This window comes from Enhydra lutris, unplaced genomic scaffold (assembly GCF_002288905.1).
Source record: "Enhydra lutris kenyoni isolate GAN:26980312 unplaced genomic scaffold, ASM228890v2 scaffoldscaffold15, whole genome shotgun sequence".
Classification (NCBI taxonomy): Eukaryota; Metazoa; Chordata; class Mammalia; order Carnivora; family Mustelidae; genus Enhydra; species Enhydra lutris.
This window is the reverse complement of record NW_019154099.1, coordinates 1,217,829-1,235,244: the sequence shown is the minus strand read 5'-3', so window position 1 is coordinate 1,235,244 and position 17,416 is coordinate 1,217,829. Positions and strand designations below refer to the sequence as shown.

Sequence of the window (17,416 nt, the reverse complement as noted above, 5' to 3'; positions counted from 1 at the left end):
TATTAAAATATAGCACAGAGTAAGGACAAGTATTAAGTATGATTCTTTGAAACATATATTTTTATTGGGTTGCTGTGTATTTTCTTGCTGTGTTTATAGTACAAACAAACAAACCACTGTGAAAGCCACTGGTCTAAGAAAATTGTGTACTTTGACACTCATTAAGAATCTCACCAGATCAGGTCTATTGATAACAAAGTTTTTCAAGTTCAGTGGATACCAGTATAGTATGGATTCCTAAGATTCTCTTCTATCTTGTATGTAAAAACATGCTTTTCATATCATGTTATGGGGCACATGGAGAACCTGGAAACAGGGAAATGAACCTTGCAGAGTTAGGTCACTCCTCTCCGAAGTAGTGGAAGGATTTCAAAAGTGCCCCCACCATTCACCCTTATCTGCATTAGTAGTAAGTGAAGAATCAGGGTAAGTCCTGAGAAGGATCTTGGCATTTAGTTTTTGTCCTTAGCAAATAATAATGACATGAATAGCAAAGTTATGTTAATATTTATTAATTGTGTCTCTTTTCTTAAATTTTTAGGAAGCAGGAAATTTATGATTTATTCTATTTAGAAAAATGATTGCATATTAACTTTGTGCCGGGTTCTGTTCTAAGGGCTTTACAGGAACTCATTTAATGCTCACTGCTGTACTATGCATTAGATACTACTCATGTCCCCATTGGATAGAGGCACAGAGAGGTTAAGTAAGTAGTCCATGGTCACAAAGCATACCCAAGCAGCCCAACTCCAGAGCCAGTGCTCTCATATTGTGTAGGCCTTAAAAAGCCCATGTCATGGGGCACCTGGGTGGCTTAGTGGGTTAAGCCTCTGCCTTCAGCTCAGGTCATGATCTCAGGGTCCTGGGATCAAGCCCCGCATCGGGCTCTCTGCTTACCAGGGAGCCTGCTTCCTCCTCTCTCTCTCTGCCTGCCTCTCTGCCTACTTGTGATCTCTGTCAAATAAATAAATAAAATCTTAAAAAAAAAAAAAAAAGTCCATGTCATGACATCATGCCAAAATGCTGTGGCCATCTCTCTTCGTCTGATAGCAGTGAAGACATTTCTAGATCCTCAGATATTCTTTCTGCATCTTAAATGGATTGAGAACCATCTGGAAGGTGGTGGATTTCTAACGTTAGTTGGAAATACCCTGATGTTTCCTTTTTGGTTACTTCACAGGTTCATCAGACCGTATCAGCCTTAAAAACCAATAACATAAATGTCAGTGCCCGGGTACAGGCAAATGCATTTTTCTCTGGGGACCAGGTTTCCAGTGACAAGGAAGGTAAGTAAGTCATTTTGTCAGAAATCATTTTTGCCTGCAGTAAGTTGCTGGTGTATAAATGCCTGTCTTGTGATTTTAAAATCTTTTTTTTTTTTTTTAAGATTTTATTTATTAGAGAGAGGGCACATGCACGAGTATGGAGGAAGAGAGGGGAAGAGGAAGAGGGACAAGCAGACCCCCTGCTGAGCAGGAAGCAGGCCATGGGACTTGATCCCAGGACCTTGAGGTCATGACCTTAGCTGCGGGCAGACGCTTAACTGGCTGAGCCACCCAGGCGTCCCCGATTTTACCATCTTAGTGTCTCAGAAGCTTAACTATCTTGCCCTTGTATTCTCTTAGATCTTGTGGCATGTGTGCATTTCAGTTCAGAACCCAGGAATATTTTTACCATTGATCATTTCTGTCACTAATTGATACTTAAATCATGCCTTCAGCACATATACTATTTTGCACTAATAGCGATAACCAGCCTAACAGCTCTGGTTATCATTTATTGAGAGTGTTCTGTGTGCCAAGCCCTTTGCCTGAGTGGCCTGTGGACACACAGGATGTCAGCTGACCCTCCCTGTTAAGTCTCATCTAATGGGGAGAGTCTGGAAGCTGCACCCAGAGTCCCACAGTGAGTGAGTGGTGAAGCTGAGTGACCCACGGAGATTGCCTGATTCTGAAGCCCACACACTTCCTGTTTTTGTCCTACTGTTTGTGTGGCCCTGGGTTTCCAAGGGGCTGCACCTCTCTGCATCTTACTCTCAAGAAGTATATGTCCTGGGGTGCCTGGGTAGCTCAGTGGGTTAAAGCCTCTGCCTTCGGCTCAGGTCATGATCCCGGGGTCCAGGGATTGAGACCCGCATCGGGCTCTCTGCTCAGCAGGGAGCCTGCTTCCCCCTCTCTCTCTGCCTGCCTCTCTGCCTACTTGTGATCTCTGTTTGTCAAATAAATAAATAAAATCTTTTAAAAAAAAAAAAAGTATATGTCCTACTATTGGTCTTAGTATGTCAATTTTAGGTGAAAATGGATTCCCTTGGCAATTTTTTTCTTTTAGGTTATTAACGTACATTCTTCTGCTTTTTCTAGTATGTGTCCTCTTGTTTTTGTATGTATAGTTGAATAAAAACAGCTACATAATGCAATTAACATTCCCGAATGGTGGGACAGAAACTTTTCTGACTTTAAGCTCCAATTCAGTGTTCTCCTGTTGTGGGCATACAACTCCAAAGCATCTGAGTGTCATCATTAAAACAAAACTAGGACCAGGGGCCTGTTTGTGATTGAAAGTAATGCAGGCAGTCCCTGATTTGCAGAAATCTAGCTTTAAACACCTTGCACATATAGACGGTAGAGGACTCCTGCTGTTCTGGAAATGGTGGAGAGCTTTGGCTATCCCGAGTTTACCAGCTCTCATGGTTTCTGATTGGCTTTAACAGAAGAGAAGGAGTTGAGTCAAATGGATGGATGGACCCTAGATTTTTTTTTTTTAAGAAGGTGAAGGGATGTTAGAAATTATTTAGTCAGATTTCATTTTTTTTTTTTAAAGATTTTATTTATTTATTTGACAGAGAGAGATCACAAGTAGGCAGAGAAGCAGGCAGAGAGAGAGAGAGAGAGAGAGAGAGAAGCAGGCTCTCTGTCGAGCAGAGAGCCCGATGCGGGACTCGATCCCAGGACCCTGAGATCATGACCTGAGCCGAAGGCAGCGGCTTAACCCACTGAGCCACCCAGGCGCCCCAGGCAGATTTCATTTTAAAAGTAAAGAACTGTGGTCTCAGAGAGTAGATGACTTATCCAAGGTCACCAGTCCTAGCTAGGAGGTCACATCTTCTGCTCTGAATCCAGTGTTTGTGCCAGTCTCTAAACATAATGGTCTGGGCAAGGCTATATTACCACTTAAGGCTTAGCCATAAAGTAAGCTTTCCTTTTTTTAGATCTTTAGCTCAGTAAGCCACCAGAAGTGGTAAACAAATAACGTGTTCACTTTCTTAATTCCCTTTGTCTATTCATGACTTATTGGATAATTACTAATCTAGAACCAAGAGCACATTTTAAGAGGGGCCCAGTGATAACTTTCAGTTATCAGTGAATAACTTTCAGTAAATAACTTTACTATGTTGGTAGTTAAGGTCTCTCACTGAAGACTTTGAGGCTTTGTGCTCCAGAAAGCAGTCACTTTAATGCTCAGGCAAATTATTGTCTTAGTTTGAAGGCAGAAGAGAAAGAAAAAAAGAAGCAAACGAATATCCCAGCAACAAACCTGAGATGGTCCTTTTGGTAGCTTATATTCCCCGTGTGATCATCCCATATATAAAGTTTGATTATCCTCTAGTACTCTACATAAAATATGAATTAAAGAACAGGGCTTTAAAACAGATTCTGACTTCCATAACTGCATCTCCTCCATACCACGGCTTCCTTTTAGTACTGAGTGTCCATGTGCTTTAGAATTAATGATCAAACATTCTGCTGAGCTTAGTTTTTTCCACGTTTGAAGACATTTTTATTAGTTTGAGAGTATATATAATGTTCAGGTACTTGACAGAGACGTATCATCTATGACATCTCTTAAATGAATGTATTCATTACTGTTCACTAATTAGATTCATTCTATATTGAAACAGACCTAAAACAATTAGTCTTCATAAGCATGAATATGTCATACTGTTACAGCTGATTTCGAGCTTTATTTGTATTCAAAGGCCTCAACTAAGAAAAAGACCCTGAATTTTTGTTTTAAACTATCATTTGATGGGCATCTGCTATATTCTGTCATATCGCATCCATGAAATCACTCACTGCTGTAACCATGGATCACATCCCCATTTTACAAATGGGAAAATGGAGGCTAAGAGCTTAAGTGAGTCTCTAAGGCCAGAGAGAGCCAGAGCTTTAACTCTGATCAATTTGACTAAAATTACCATAATTACAACTGATTTTTTTTTGCACTCTCCATTCTCTCTCTTTCAGAGGATTATATTCGTTATGCTCATGGCCTGATATCTGATTACATCCCTAAAGAATTAAGTGATGACTTAGCGAAGTATTTAAAGTAAGTATCGTTCATCTTTAACCATAATTAGGAAGTACCTTGGTGCTTCTTGGTTTCCCAACAATAGGTTCCTTAATGGCTCTATCACATCACTGCTTCTCATAAATTATTCTTGAGTTACCTCCTAGACTCTGTGGTTGAAGGTGGTTTTTAATAGACACTGATTTATTGGAACAAAATGATTTGGTGGATACTGATTGCAGAAACTGGTGAGTATTAGGACTGGAATTATGGGTTGGTGTGATTTTAGAGTGTAAACGGTATACAGTTTTATCCCCAGTTAGACTTCACTAATGTGGTTTTTTTTTTTTTTTTTAAGATTTTATTTATTTGACAGACAGAGATCACAAGTAGGCAGAGAGGCAGGCAGAGAGAGAGGAGGAAGCAAGCTCGCCACTGAACAGAGAGCCCAACATGGGGCTCGATCCCAGGACCCTGGGATCATGACCCGAGCTGAAGGCAGAGGCTTTAACCCACTGAGCCACCCAGGTGCCCCACTAATGTGGTTTTTTGTGATCATTTTAGTATATGTGCTGCCGAAGCGAGTACTGTGATCATTTTAAGAGAAATGAAGATTAGAAGAAAATAAGAGATGCCATGTAGAATTTTTTTTTTTTAAAGATTTTTGTTTTTAATTAGAGAGAGAGCAAGAGCGGGGGTGGGGGGGTGGGGAAGGTGGAGGGGAGGGACAGAAGGAGTGGGAGAAGCAACTCCCTGCTGAGCAAGGAGCCCAGCGCAGGACTTGATCCCAGGACTCTGAGATCATGACCAGAGCCAAAGGCAGATGCTTAACCAACTGAGCCACCAGGTGCCCCTAGAATATTTTTGAAGGTTGCATTTAAAGGTTTTGTACCACTTTCACTTTCATGAGATGTTTGCCAAGTACCTTTATTATGCCTAGCTCTTGGAACTCAAAGGATGAAACACAATCTGTGTCTGAGGGCAGAAAATGGGTTTATGAATGATTTATTTGTGTTATGTCCTTCATAAAGATATTTAATATAATATAAAGACTTTACCTTAGGCTGAAAAGAATGTTTCTTTTCTCGATTTTAGCAACTATTGTTAAGATTTTATGGGTGTGATAATAGCTTTTCCTGATTCTTATAATAGCTTTCTCCTCTGATACATGAAGATAAAGTGGCTTCTTCTTTTTTTTTTTTTTTAAAGTGGCTTCTTAATAGATATATAGTTGCTGTTTTTAGCAAATTGCATAGGTCCTACTTTAAAAAACAATTAGTGGAAACTGGTTTCTATAGTAGTTGAAGTGTTTGAAAGCCTGCTTTAAATCGATAACCTGTCTTTCTGTTTAATATTTCCCTGGGTTCCTCTGTGCCTGTTTATCTCATTCGTGACCTATGTCTTTGTACTCCCGTTATTTTTCAGATTCTTTTCTTTCCTCTGAAGTGATTAGCTTTTGGTTAAAGATTCAGGTAGAAAGATATGTCAATTAAACTTCTCTTTAATTGAAGAAAAGTCAAGTTTGTCTGACTTTTTGTCAACAGTTAAAATAATTTTTACTTTTAAATAGATGCTGGATTCCACTCTATGTTAACTAAATTGTATTTAAATAAAAAATATACATATGCTGGATTTGTCATTTATGAAGGAAAAAAAATACTACAATGCCAAAATGTAAATTTATAGAGGCTAAAGAAAAGCAGTTCCATTGTAACAAATGAGTTCTAATTTTATTTTATTTTTTTTTTAGTTCAGACAATTCCAATGTGAAGAAAATAAAGATTTCTTCATTTACAGAAATGTCATTCTTGACACTGAGGTGATAGTCCAGGAGGACACATGGAGGTGAAGCTAGTCCATGAAAGTAGCACTTGCTAAGTCCGTTGGCCCAGTCTCTCTGTTTGCTTGTCTATGAAAAACCATGACTGATTCTTATTTTTTACTCCATAGTCTTCCAGAAACTTCAGCATCGTTGCCAAACCCTCCATCAAAGGTAAGGAGCTGTGACTAAGATATCTTTGGGGGACTTGGAAAAATAGTACATTTTTATCACATAGGTTTAGTGCGCTCTAGTCCATTTTAAAGCATACTAAATCCTCCTTGGGTGGAATGATGTTGTGTGGATTAAAGGTTGTAAGGAGCTCTCCATCAGTATTTTTTTATTTTTGTAGATTTGTAGATTTTGTAGATTTGAAGATTTTGTAGATTTTTTTTGTAGTGCTAAGAAAACCAGGTAAGAGTTTGTTGTACCAGATACCTACCAAAAGGTCTCATAGATACATAATTAAGATTCTGCCTTGAATTAGCTTGAGTTGGCTGGGTCCCACAATTACCCTGATTAATCATCAGGAATACTCGACAGATAACTACAACTCATTTTGCCCGATCTAACTGTTATGGGCGCAGAGGTGAACAGAGCATGACTTTGCCACACAAAGAATCCTTTGAGCAAGGATAGCCAAACTTTTTCTTTCTGTGCTAGGAATGATCAGCGCAACTGTGTCTTGCAAAAAACCCTCCTCTTCCAGATGTTCTCAAACTGCCACCCACAGCTCCTCGGCCCCATGGGCCGCAGCTTGTTTTTGTCTCCCAGATGCGGAGAGCAGAGAAGCCAGTGGTAAACCGCACCTGATGGCAAACCGCAGCGTCCTTCAGTCCAGGCTTGATCTCAGACAAGTGAGCGCTGCTCAGAGACAGGGAAATAAATACATGCACCAGCTCATCTGTGAGGCCATTCTCTTGCCAACAGAATAATGGATGCCTCGAGACTGGAAAGTGCATGTTGAAGAACTTTCCTCTCCCCCGGCCTTCAAGGTGGCCAACATGCTTGGATTTTTTTTTTTTTTTTTTTTGTATCATGTCCTGTTTGGAGGTTGTGGCGGCTCCGAAAGCACTCATTACTTTGACTTATGAGAAGGACAGAAAATTTCAAGTGCATCAGCCTTAGCGGTGGCCATTTTCAGCAGGCTGTCAAAGGAGCACCATCCTTTTCCTTTGGGAGGAATAGCACTGAGCAGAGGTCAGCTGCTGTAAGGCCTAAGGTCCTTCTAGGTAAGACCCACGTTTCTTCCAGTCTGGTAGTTCATCTCTGACAGTAGCTCTGGAGGACAGAGGCATGCTTGCCTTGCTGGAACTAAGAAGATGGGCATATTTGTTCCTCTCTTACTTCTCTCCTTCCAGAAACAAAGCATCTTTCTTTCTCCCAAATATCTGTCTTCCTTAGTAACTTAGAGATCATTCGTGAAGGATCAAAGCCTGTTCTTGAAGGTTTGGCCTTTGATAATGGGTATCCAGGGTAATGCATTTCCTACATTTACTTTTAACCCGGTTTTCTGTTTGCCTATTTTAATTTCCAAACTTTAAATCGTTTGTGATGTCATAGTGTATGATTCAGATCAGGGGTCGGCAGTCTTATCCTGTAAAGGCCACATAGTGACAGTTGGAGGCCTCACAAGGCAGATGGTCTGTATCACAGATCCTTAGCTCCACTATGGGAGCACAGAGACTGCCGCAGACGATTTCTGAACAGATGCGGGCGGTGGCGTTCTAGCCAAACTTCGTTTATAAAAACAGGTGGCTGGCGGGGCTGGGCTGGCGGGTGGTTTGCCAAGCCCTGATCTAGATCTCACAGTCCTGCTTCTCCTAAACCTCAGCCTCATCTCCTGGGCTGCTTAGTTGCTGTTCGAGGTCTCCCAGTCTGTGATGTCTGGCTGGGGCTCTCGTGTCTGGAGTGCAAACTGGACAGGTGATGTACCACGCTTTAAACAAGCTTAGGATAACATCTTCTGCCAGCCTTCTTGTCTGTGTCTGGGATTTGATCGATTCTTACAGTCATACAGTTGATGGTTTTCAGCAAATCCATTCCAGTGGCTATTAGGTGTCTTTGTATCTGTGTGTAAGATAGCATAAAGCCTGGCATCCTTAATATGTTTGCATTATTTTCTTACTATCCCATGTTTGCCTGTGTCGACACTCAGCCTCCAGCCCCCGCGCTCTTCCATCGTTTGCATTTATCGCTGGCAGAGCTGAGTGCAGTCAGTGGACTGGAGATACTCTGGAGTTCCTTCCTGCAGATCATCTGTAAGAATAAGACCCATCCTGGCATTAATTCCAGTGGTGCTCTGCTCTTGGCTCTTCTCTTGCCAGAACTGCGTCCATTCAGTCGCAGCCTTTGTTACTGTCTTAATGAGCCATTTTCTGTTTCTTCTGAAATATTCCCCCCAGACCTGTAGTGATTTGGTCTTTTTTTTTTTTTTCTTTGAAAGTAGGCTCCATGCCCAGCATGAAACCCAACACAGAGCCCAACACGGGCTTTAAACATACAACCCTGAGACAGAGACCTGAGCTGACATCAAGAGTCGGACTCTACACGCCCCTATTTGGTCTTTTAAATAAGAACAGTTCAAATAAGTGTAACAATTGTGATTCTTTCAAACATAATCAGCATGTGCTGTAACATTAGAAAAAGTTCAGTGCAGAGGCTGATCACAGTCATCTTTTTTGTGACCACTGATTACCAGTGTCCTGTTTGATACTATTAAAACACCTGAACAAGTCATCATCTCTGTATATGGGACACCTCTGTATACTTACAAAGAAGCACTTTTCATCTTTAGCTCTTGTCTTGAACATTTTTCATTTCACCAGCAAAAAGTGACTATGCCCAAGCATTTATAGTGACATCTATAGTAGAACATTTTGCCACAGAGGAGCACAAACCATCTTATAACTTTAAGCTTTTTGCAGTTTGAGACAATTATAGCCTTCGTCGTTATGACCTGTGAGTTCCACTCTCCTGGTTGAAGATACTTTTCTAGTAAAAATATGCATCACCTAAACGCCCTTTATTGATCTTAATTTTTAAGTAGAAACATATTCTTAAGAAAGTTGCTTATATACCTACTTTGCTGGTAGTAGTTCATTCGTGATAAGCTAGTCTTTTTCTTTTGAAGATTCATTTGCTGGAGGTTGCTGTGTGACCAAGAGAAAGTGTTGCCATATGATGTTCTATATTTCCAGGAGGTCCCCCCTGATTCTTTACAGTGAAGAATTTCAAGACACGTTGTTTTATCCCTTTCAGTTTTAGACATCTGCCATGGCATGTTTTAAAACTAACTCCACAGCTCTTTGTTTGGCAAATGCTGGGTTATGAGGAGGGAGGCTGGGAATAAATTTGCATTTCCTAGGGAAGATCCACATTGGGTCTTTCAAACCTGGTGTCTCCACAAAGAGCTTGAAGATCTGCAGAAATCCAAGTTGTGGTCACATGCAGTCAATTCTCTATGTTAAACATCAAGACTTACCTGCCCTGTTATGGGCCTTTTACATAGTAAATGTGTCACAGTTCCTTCCATAATGTGAACATTAAGACCACAGTCTAGCTTTTGACAAGGCTATCACATTCATTGGTACAGAATGCCCACGTGAAAGGTGAAAACATAAGTAAAGGTGGACTTAGTTGTACTGGGCCTCATGGAAAGAGCTCTTGTCCAGAAATGGAGATCTCACGCCTTGTCCTCTGCTAAGTGGGCTTAAGTCATTTGTTTACTCTCTCTGTGCTTCCTTCTCCCGCTGGCTGCTTGCCTTGCAGGGTTGTCCCTGTGTGGACAAAATGAGATAATTGAATTGAAAGGAGGTAAGAACATGAAGCTATACAAAATGGTAATAACAGAATAATGTGCCTTATTCCTAAATGGACATTACACCAGCCCAGAAGGTGAATGAAGTGGTGTTTCTGGCTGGACTCCTGGCCCCCTTAGAGGGAATTTTTATCTTTGACTTATGTGCCTGCCTTCACGCCTTTAGACTGTAAGTCAGCAGTCTCCTAAATGCCTCCCAGTCCCGGTACATACAAAATATGTGATCAGTACCGCTAGACTGCCCAACGGGTTAGGTCACGGACTCACCCTAGCGTATCCCCCCCACCACCGACGCTGTTTCTCAGAAGGGATATGTGGCTTCTTTCCCCCAGATAATTGACAAAATGCAGAGTAAGCCCTTTGCAGGGTCTGCTACTGTTCCATTTAGCCTTGATGCGGGTCCAAATGGACCCCACTGTTTTTTAAAAAATGGATTGACATGTCAAGGTGACATTTGACATCACTTCACTGCTCTAACATTGCAGAAAGTAAAGTTATCTGATGAGCCTGTAGAAGCAAAAGAAGATTACACTAAGTTTAACAGGAAAGATTTGAAGACTGAAAAGGTATGTGCGTCCAGCCGGAGTGGCATATTCCTGGATTCAGTAGGTGGCCCTGAGGACATCCGGGAGTGATTTCATGCTTGATTCTGATGTTACAATTTTAACCACAAAGGATTATGAACTTGCCTTTCTGTGACTCAGTAATTAATTCAAAATTATGAATGACAATGAATATGTCATGCCAGGAAGATTTTTTCTGAATCAAGGCAAGGCACTATACTTAGCAAGAGCATGCCTACACTTTGCTGTGTATTTAGAGTAGGGGGGAACAGAAGGGGGGGAGCTTCCACAGCTCATTTTCTGTCAACTCTACTGCCTGGAAGCTTCCCCGAACTTATAATGATGACAGTAATTATTAATAACCCTACCGTTCAGCAATCAGCCCAGCAAATATTTTTGTAACCTTTCTTACAAAGTTTTATTTAATACATACATTATAAAAATATATACAGCTTTTAAAATTGGCATTTTAATATATTTAAAGTTTTAGGGTTCTGTCCTCTTCAGTTAGTAGTATATTGTGAAAATGTTCTCATGTCATTAGGCATTCTCTGACAAATTATTAATGGTTTCATGATATTCAATCATTTGTGTTATTTTATTTCACTATAGGGCATATAATCTATTTAATCATTCCCCTGTTTTTGGACACATAGGTTATTTCTGCCTTTTTCATTCTTTGTTTAAATGAAGTGATAAACATTCTTATTTATAGTCTGTATCTCTGATTATTTCATTACACACAATTTAGAACTAAGAGTAAGGGCTTAGAAAACATGAGCTCTTTCCATGATTATTGAGAGAATATATATGTGTGTGTGTGTGTGTGTATGCTTTTGATTTTATCCTATATATTGTATTATATATAATAATATATATGATTTTATCATATATATTTTATCATATTTAGTCATGTAAATGACTATATATTATATATCATATATATAATCATATATATGATTGATTGTATGTGTGTATACACAATATATATGTAAAATGCTTTCCAAAAATGTAAAAATTTGTATTTCCAACCATTATTGCTACAAGATTGCTTATCTTGCTTTCTTGACTACACTGAATATTATTTTTATTCTTGAAAATTTTTGGCTGTCTAATTAGGGTACATTTCTTCGATGAGAAAGGTTAGTTGTTTTTCCAAATGCTTATTTGTCCGTTTGCATTTTTAGAAGTTGTCAGTTCATGTCCCTTGCCCATTTTTTGTATTGGGATAGTGTTTTTCTTGTTGATTTTTAAGAGCTTATTCTAGATTAGGAATTATTAACACCTGATGACATACAGGGTACAAATAACTCTATAATTTGTGTTTAGCCTTTCATTTGATTTTTTAAAGTTTTAAGTTTTTCTGAGGATAAAATGTAGGAATTGTTTTTCCTTGTGACTTTCTCATTATTTTTATGCTTAGACTTTGTCCATCCCAAGATAAATTCACGTCCTCTTAGATTTTAACAACATTCTCTCTCCTTAGCATTTAATGTTTTTTATAGATTTTATTCTTTGATCTGTATGTAATTTATCTGGGCATGTGATGTCAGGGGGATAATCCCAGCTGAGATTTGGCAAGATAGCTAATTATCTCCATGGCTTCCTAAGCAGGGACGTTGAGTTTCTCTGCGAGTACTAATTCTGCCCACCCTTGTAACTGTGGCTTTTTGTTACGTCTACTTGGGCACAGCCCCAGGGAAATAGGGCTGGGCCAGGATGTGTCAGTTAAATACGGAAGATAACTGGTCACAAAAAGCCATCACTTCTCACCATCCAGCCCAAAAATAAGCCTCCTAAGATGTAAGTGACAGAATATGAGAAGCAAGATTTCAGGGATCATATACTGTGCCTGTAAAAGCTTCTTTGACAGTGACTTTGTCTCCCCGTTCTCAGGGAGACAGATGAGTTTTTCCCTTTGCTGAGTCCCATCAGGTTTGCTTCTGCTGGAGAAGGTGAGATGCACTGAAGCACAGTCAGCGGCTGTTCACCTGCCGGCAGTGCTAGTTCAGGATATGGCACAAAACCAAACCAAAGCAAAACAAACAAACAAAACACAGGGACCAGGAATTTCAAAGGCAGAGTTACTTGAAGTCAGCTTTTTGGCAAGTATTTCTCTGTTGGAGGAAAACTGGGGCAGTCATCCTGCTTGTCCAGGATGCTCTTCGGTACGGGTTATTTTTTGAATATAATAGTGTTGTCCTTGGTTTCCCGTAGAGCCTATGAGTAAATTGCATCAGTCCATGGTGGTGAATTATTCATTGCACAGAACCGCCAAGCTGGCATTCCTCTGTGACAGTCGCGCCTGTGTCAGCTCCTTTGTTGGTGTTATTGTACTTCATATACCCTCCAGAATTATCCCCGTAAAGTAAACCGTTGGCTGTAGCATTCCACTCCTTAGAAGGTGGCAGTTTGGTCTCCCGCCCCTTTTACTGGATTTTGTGTCTTAGGTCTGAATTCTGAATGGAAATCAGATTTAAAAATAATAATAATAATAATAATAATAATAATAATAATAATAACTCCTTTATGAAGCATGTTAGCAGCCAGTAGTTCTCTTCATGAACCTTGAGACATGCATGCATGGTCTTGTTTGATTTGCATGTACGATTTATAAAGGTTAGTTACATTTGTAATAATTCTTCTCTTATTTTCCTTAACAGAAAAATAGCAAAATGACTGCAGCTCAGAAGGCTTTGGCTAAAGTTGACAAGAGTGGAATGAAAAGTATTGATTCCTTTTTCGCTACAAAAAATTTAAAAAAAATTGGAGAGATCTGAAACTTTGGAAAATGAAATCTAGCCAAAATATTTGCCTGTTCCATGTTCCATTTTTGTCCTTCCCCCACACCACTGTGCCTCCTGACCCTTAATTACCACCTTTTGGGAAAAAAAAAAAAATGAGGGCAATTTTCAGAGTCAAACATTTCTTGGTATTTGGTTTTTGTGTTTCTGAACAAAATGTGGGAAAGTCATTGTGTAACTTCATGGCTTGTAGCCTTCAGACTCTTGTTTGACATCATGAAAAGTAATCAAGTGAATAGAGTTAGCCTCTAGCTAGCATCACAGTTTCCTCAATAAACTGGCGTGTGACAATATTTGAGTGTATGCCTGTTCTTTTAAGCCACTCTGCCACATGGAAGTGACAACAATATGATTTTCAGCATACTGACAGAAATCAGATAACCGCGATCAGAGAAACCACTACTTTTTCAAAGCCTTGACTTTTTAGTAAATCTTCTGTTGAATATTTTCCGTCCTATGAATCTGTGTTTGTTGTAGAAAATAGAGAAATGCATAATATTAAAATTGTAATCGCCCAACGTGACATTACCCAAAGATCATATGGCACGTGTTCTTGTAATAATTTTTTTAAGGAATTGTAATAGTAATTTTATCATCTTCTTTCTTGGCAACATCATTTTGTGAGCATTTTCCCAGGCTACTAAAGTATTCTTCATAAATATGCTTTTTTAATGATGGTCCTTTTTTAATTATTTGGATATGTGATTATTTAATGTCCATGACCCTCTTTTGGACATTTAAATTGCTTACAAGTGTTCACTCTTTGAAGAATCAGATTACATGTCAATGTTTGGTTCACAACTTTTATTGATCCCTTAGAATGGATTTTAGATGTGGGCTTCCCAGTTTGTAACAGAATTGTCCAAATACGTATTTGTGGGTAGATCTTTCATAGAAAGCATACAGGATCTTACACTGTAACACATGGTCGTTTCAGTTCTTATCTTATTCACTGCCCCCTTGTTAACTTTGAATGTTAGCTTTGCAAATAAGTGGGGGGAAAGGCATTTTACTGTCATTTTAATTCACATATCCCCATTAGTAATAATGTTGAACATTTTTCACATTTACTTAACCATTCATCATCTTCTAAAGAATTATCTGTGTATGTCCTCTGTTAAATTGTGGCAGTGGCAGTGTTTTTCTTATGGACTCTTAGAGATATTCTATAACTTAAAGACATTAGTTTTTGTCCACTGTGTTCATTGTAAATTTTTTCTTGGTCTGCAAATTGTCTTCAATTTTGTGTATGATTTTTTTGTCATGCAGATGTTTTTGGTTTTTATGTAGGTACACACATATGTATGTGTGTGTGTGTGTGTGTGTGTGTGTGTGTGTGTGTGTATGGTAACATACCACTATATATAGAGAGATAGAGAGATAGATACTTATATCTATAGATATATATAGATATATATATATATAAACTTTTCCTTTATATCGATTTACATACATTTCCTTTGCAGGAAAGTTAACCAGTCACTTCTTATGATTTTTTAATAATTAATTTTTTGTTTTATATTTAATTACTTAAATCATCTACAAAATTTATATTTAAATATGCTGTGAGATAAAGCTCTAATTTGATTGTTTTCTTACCTGTTGATTTTTCCATTAGAGCTCTACAATTATTTTGTCAGGGTTCAAGAGTAAGTTCCAATGGGATTTTTTATTGAGATTTTTGTTAGACACATAAATTATTTGGAGGAAAAACAGACATGTTTATAAAATTCCTTTTTGCTGTTTAGGAATGTAGGATTTCTCTATATTTGCTAAAATCCTAACCATACCTTCTGCTACCATTTTGCTCTTCATCTTCATATAGGTTCTAAATACTTCTTTTTAGGCATATATCTGGGTACTTTTGTCTAGTAATGAAATCTATTTTTTAGTCACATCTTCTAACTGGATATTTTGTGGTAAACTTCTATATTTTTACATATTTATCTTTTAAATAACCAATTTACTAAACTATTAATTTAACTTTATTATATTCATATTGGGGTTTTGATACATAAGGTATGTAATCTTGGAAAAAAATGGGTGCAATTCTAATAGTTATACCTCTTTGATCCTTTATATCCTTTTACATGGGTGACAATACCCAGAACCGTGTTCAAGAGTAATAATAGTAGTCAATCTGTCTGATTTGTGATTTGATTAATGTATGTTACCATTAATTCTGACACTAGCTGTTGTTAATATGAAAAAGAATATCTATTTTTGATATTTCCTTTCATACTTTGTTTCCTTAAAGTTTTAATTAGTAATTGGTGTTCGTTGTTATCAAATATGTTTCTAGCACCTCTTGAGGTGATGAGGGAGTTTTTATCACTGTTGAACTGTACTTGAGTTCCATGATAAACCCTCCCTGACATTGTATAAAGAATACCACAGTGTATGCTTCTGGGCTAGCTATGTCAAATCTAGCTGTTAATTTGTTTTTCTGGGCTTTTACTTAGAATTTTCTCTTCTGTATTCAAAAGCAATATTGCTGTTAGGTTTTAGTGTTAGAATCGTGCTAACCTTCCCATTTTGACCAGTGTTCTGGAAGGAAAAATTTTGCATAGGAACACTCTATTATTGGGCCATATTTAAGAAAATGGTAAAACTGTTTAGCACTGAGACTTCTTTTTTGTTATTGTTACAGTCTTTAATCTGGAGAATTTCTCACCTGGTCTTTGTCTTACTTGACCTTGACATTACTGAAGAGTACAGGCTAGTTACTTGGCAGAATGTTCCGCACTTTGAGTTTGCCTGACGTTTCTTCTTGACTAGATCCAAGCAATACCTTATGGGTACCCACAGAGGTAACGATGTGTCTTTCTCAGTGAACTATCTCAGGATCCCTAGTGTGACCCACTTCCAGTGACATTCACTTTCATTCACTTTGATACAGGTTTATCCACTGTAGAGTTACTACTTTTTTCTTTGTAATTAATAGGCAATTTGTGGGAAATACTCGGGGACTTGTAAGTATGCTATTCCTTATCAAACGTTCACCGACAAGGTTTAGAATCGACTGGTGATTTTTCTAACTCCTTCATTTTGTCTTTATTTATTTCTTTCATATTTAGCTGACATTTTCTTTAAGAGGAATAGCTTTCTTTCTCTACTTATTTATTCATTTATGAACTTATATCAGTATGTAATTGTAGATTTTGTATTTTGTCCAGTGGGTTTCTTCTTCTGTTCCAGGGTCTTCCAGGTGCTTGTACTGTTTCTGCTCAAGCTGTGAATCAGCCTTTCTCCTAAACAGCCAAGGTTCCTTTTCATGGAGAATGATATTTAGAAACCAAAATCTAGGCACAGGATGTGCTCATTCCTTCTATCCATCAATGTGTGTGGTCTTTGTAGATTTCTCTTCTATTCCCAGTTCACCAAGAGTTTTGATCAGGAATGGATATGAATTTTGTCACATGTTTTTTCCTCATTTATTGAGATGCTCATGTAGCTTTCCTTTAATAACAGATTGTCTTTTAATATGTGAAGTACAATGATTGATTTTTGAAAGTTAAAATACCATTATATTCCTGGGGTAAACCCAACTTGGTCTATAGTGTATTATTCTTTTCATATACAGTATTGTGTTTTACTTCCTAATATTTTGTTAAGGATTTTTATATCTCCATTCATGAAGAATGTTGGTCTGTGGTCTTCCTTACTTGTAATAATTCTGTCTAGTTTTGGTATCAGAGCAAAACTGACCTCAGAAAATGAATTGAGAAATATCCTCTCATCACCTATTTTCCGAGTTTATATGAGATTAGTGATTGTTTCTTCCTTTTATATTGGACAGAATTCAACAAATGAAGCCATTTGGGCCTGGAATTTTCTTTCTAAGAAAGTTTTTAATTACTAATTCAATTTCTGTAATAGGTATAGAGCTATTCTAATTTTCTTTTGTATGTGTATATGCCAGTTTTAGTAATTTATGTCTTTTAAGAAATGTGTTTGTTTCATCTGTGTTGTCAAATTTATTGGCATAACTATTTCTCATATTTTTAGTATCTTTTTTATATCTGTGCATCTGTAGTCATTTCTTTTTTCATACCTTGTTGGTCATGTGTATCTTTTTTGTTTTCTTAGTTAATCTAGCTGAATATTTTGTAATTTCTTTGAT

General features: G+C 38.0%; 1 protein-coding gene across 7 annotated transcripts in view; it reads left to right on the top strand.

The window, feature by feature from the left end:
• Positions 1-17,416, top strand: part of LOC111146963 (ribonuclease H2 subunit B) — a 62,662-nt gene that overhangs the window by 41,162 nt on the left and 4,084 nt on the right. For 4 of the 7 annotated variants that reach the window (XM_022502733.1, XM_022502735.1, XM_022502734.1 and 1 more), the window contains 5 exons: positions 1,181-1,286; positions 4,245-4,326; positions 6,238-6,280; positions 10,412-10,492; positions 13,153-13,586. In XM_022502733.1, the coding sequence (XP_022358441.1) occupies positions 1,181-1,286; positions 4,245-4,326; positions 6,238-6,280; positions 10,412-10,492; positions 13,153-13,269 (429 nt within the window). In that variant the 3' untranslated portion in view covers positions 13,270-13,586. Of the gene's footprint in view, positions 1-1,180; positions 1,287-4,244; positions 4,327-6,037; positions 6,281-10,411; positions 10,493-13,152; positions 13,587-17,416 lie in introns of those variants that run through there. The other 3 variants (XR_002640573.1, XR_002640574.1, XM_022502737.1) reach the window with 3 other exon arrangements.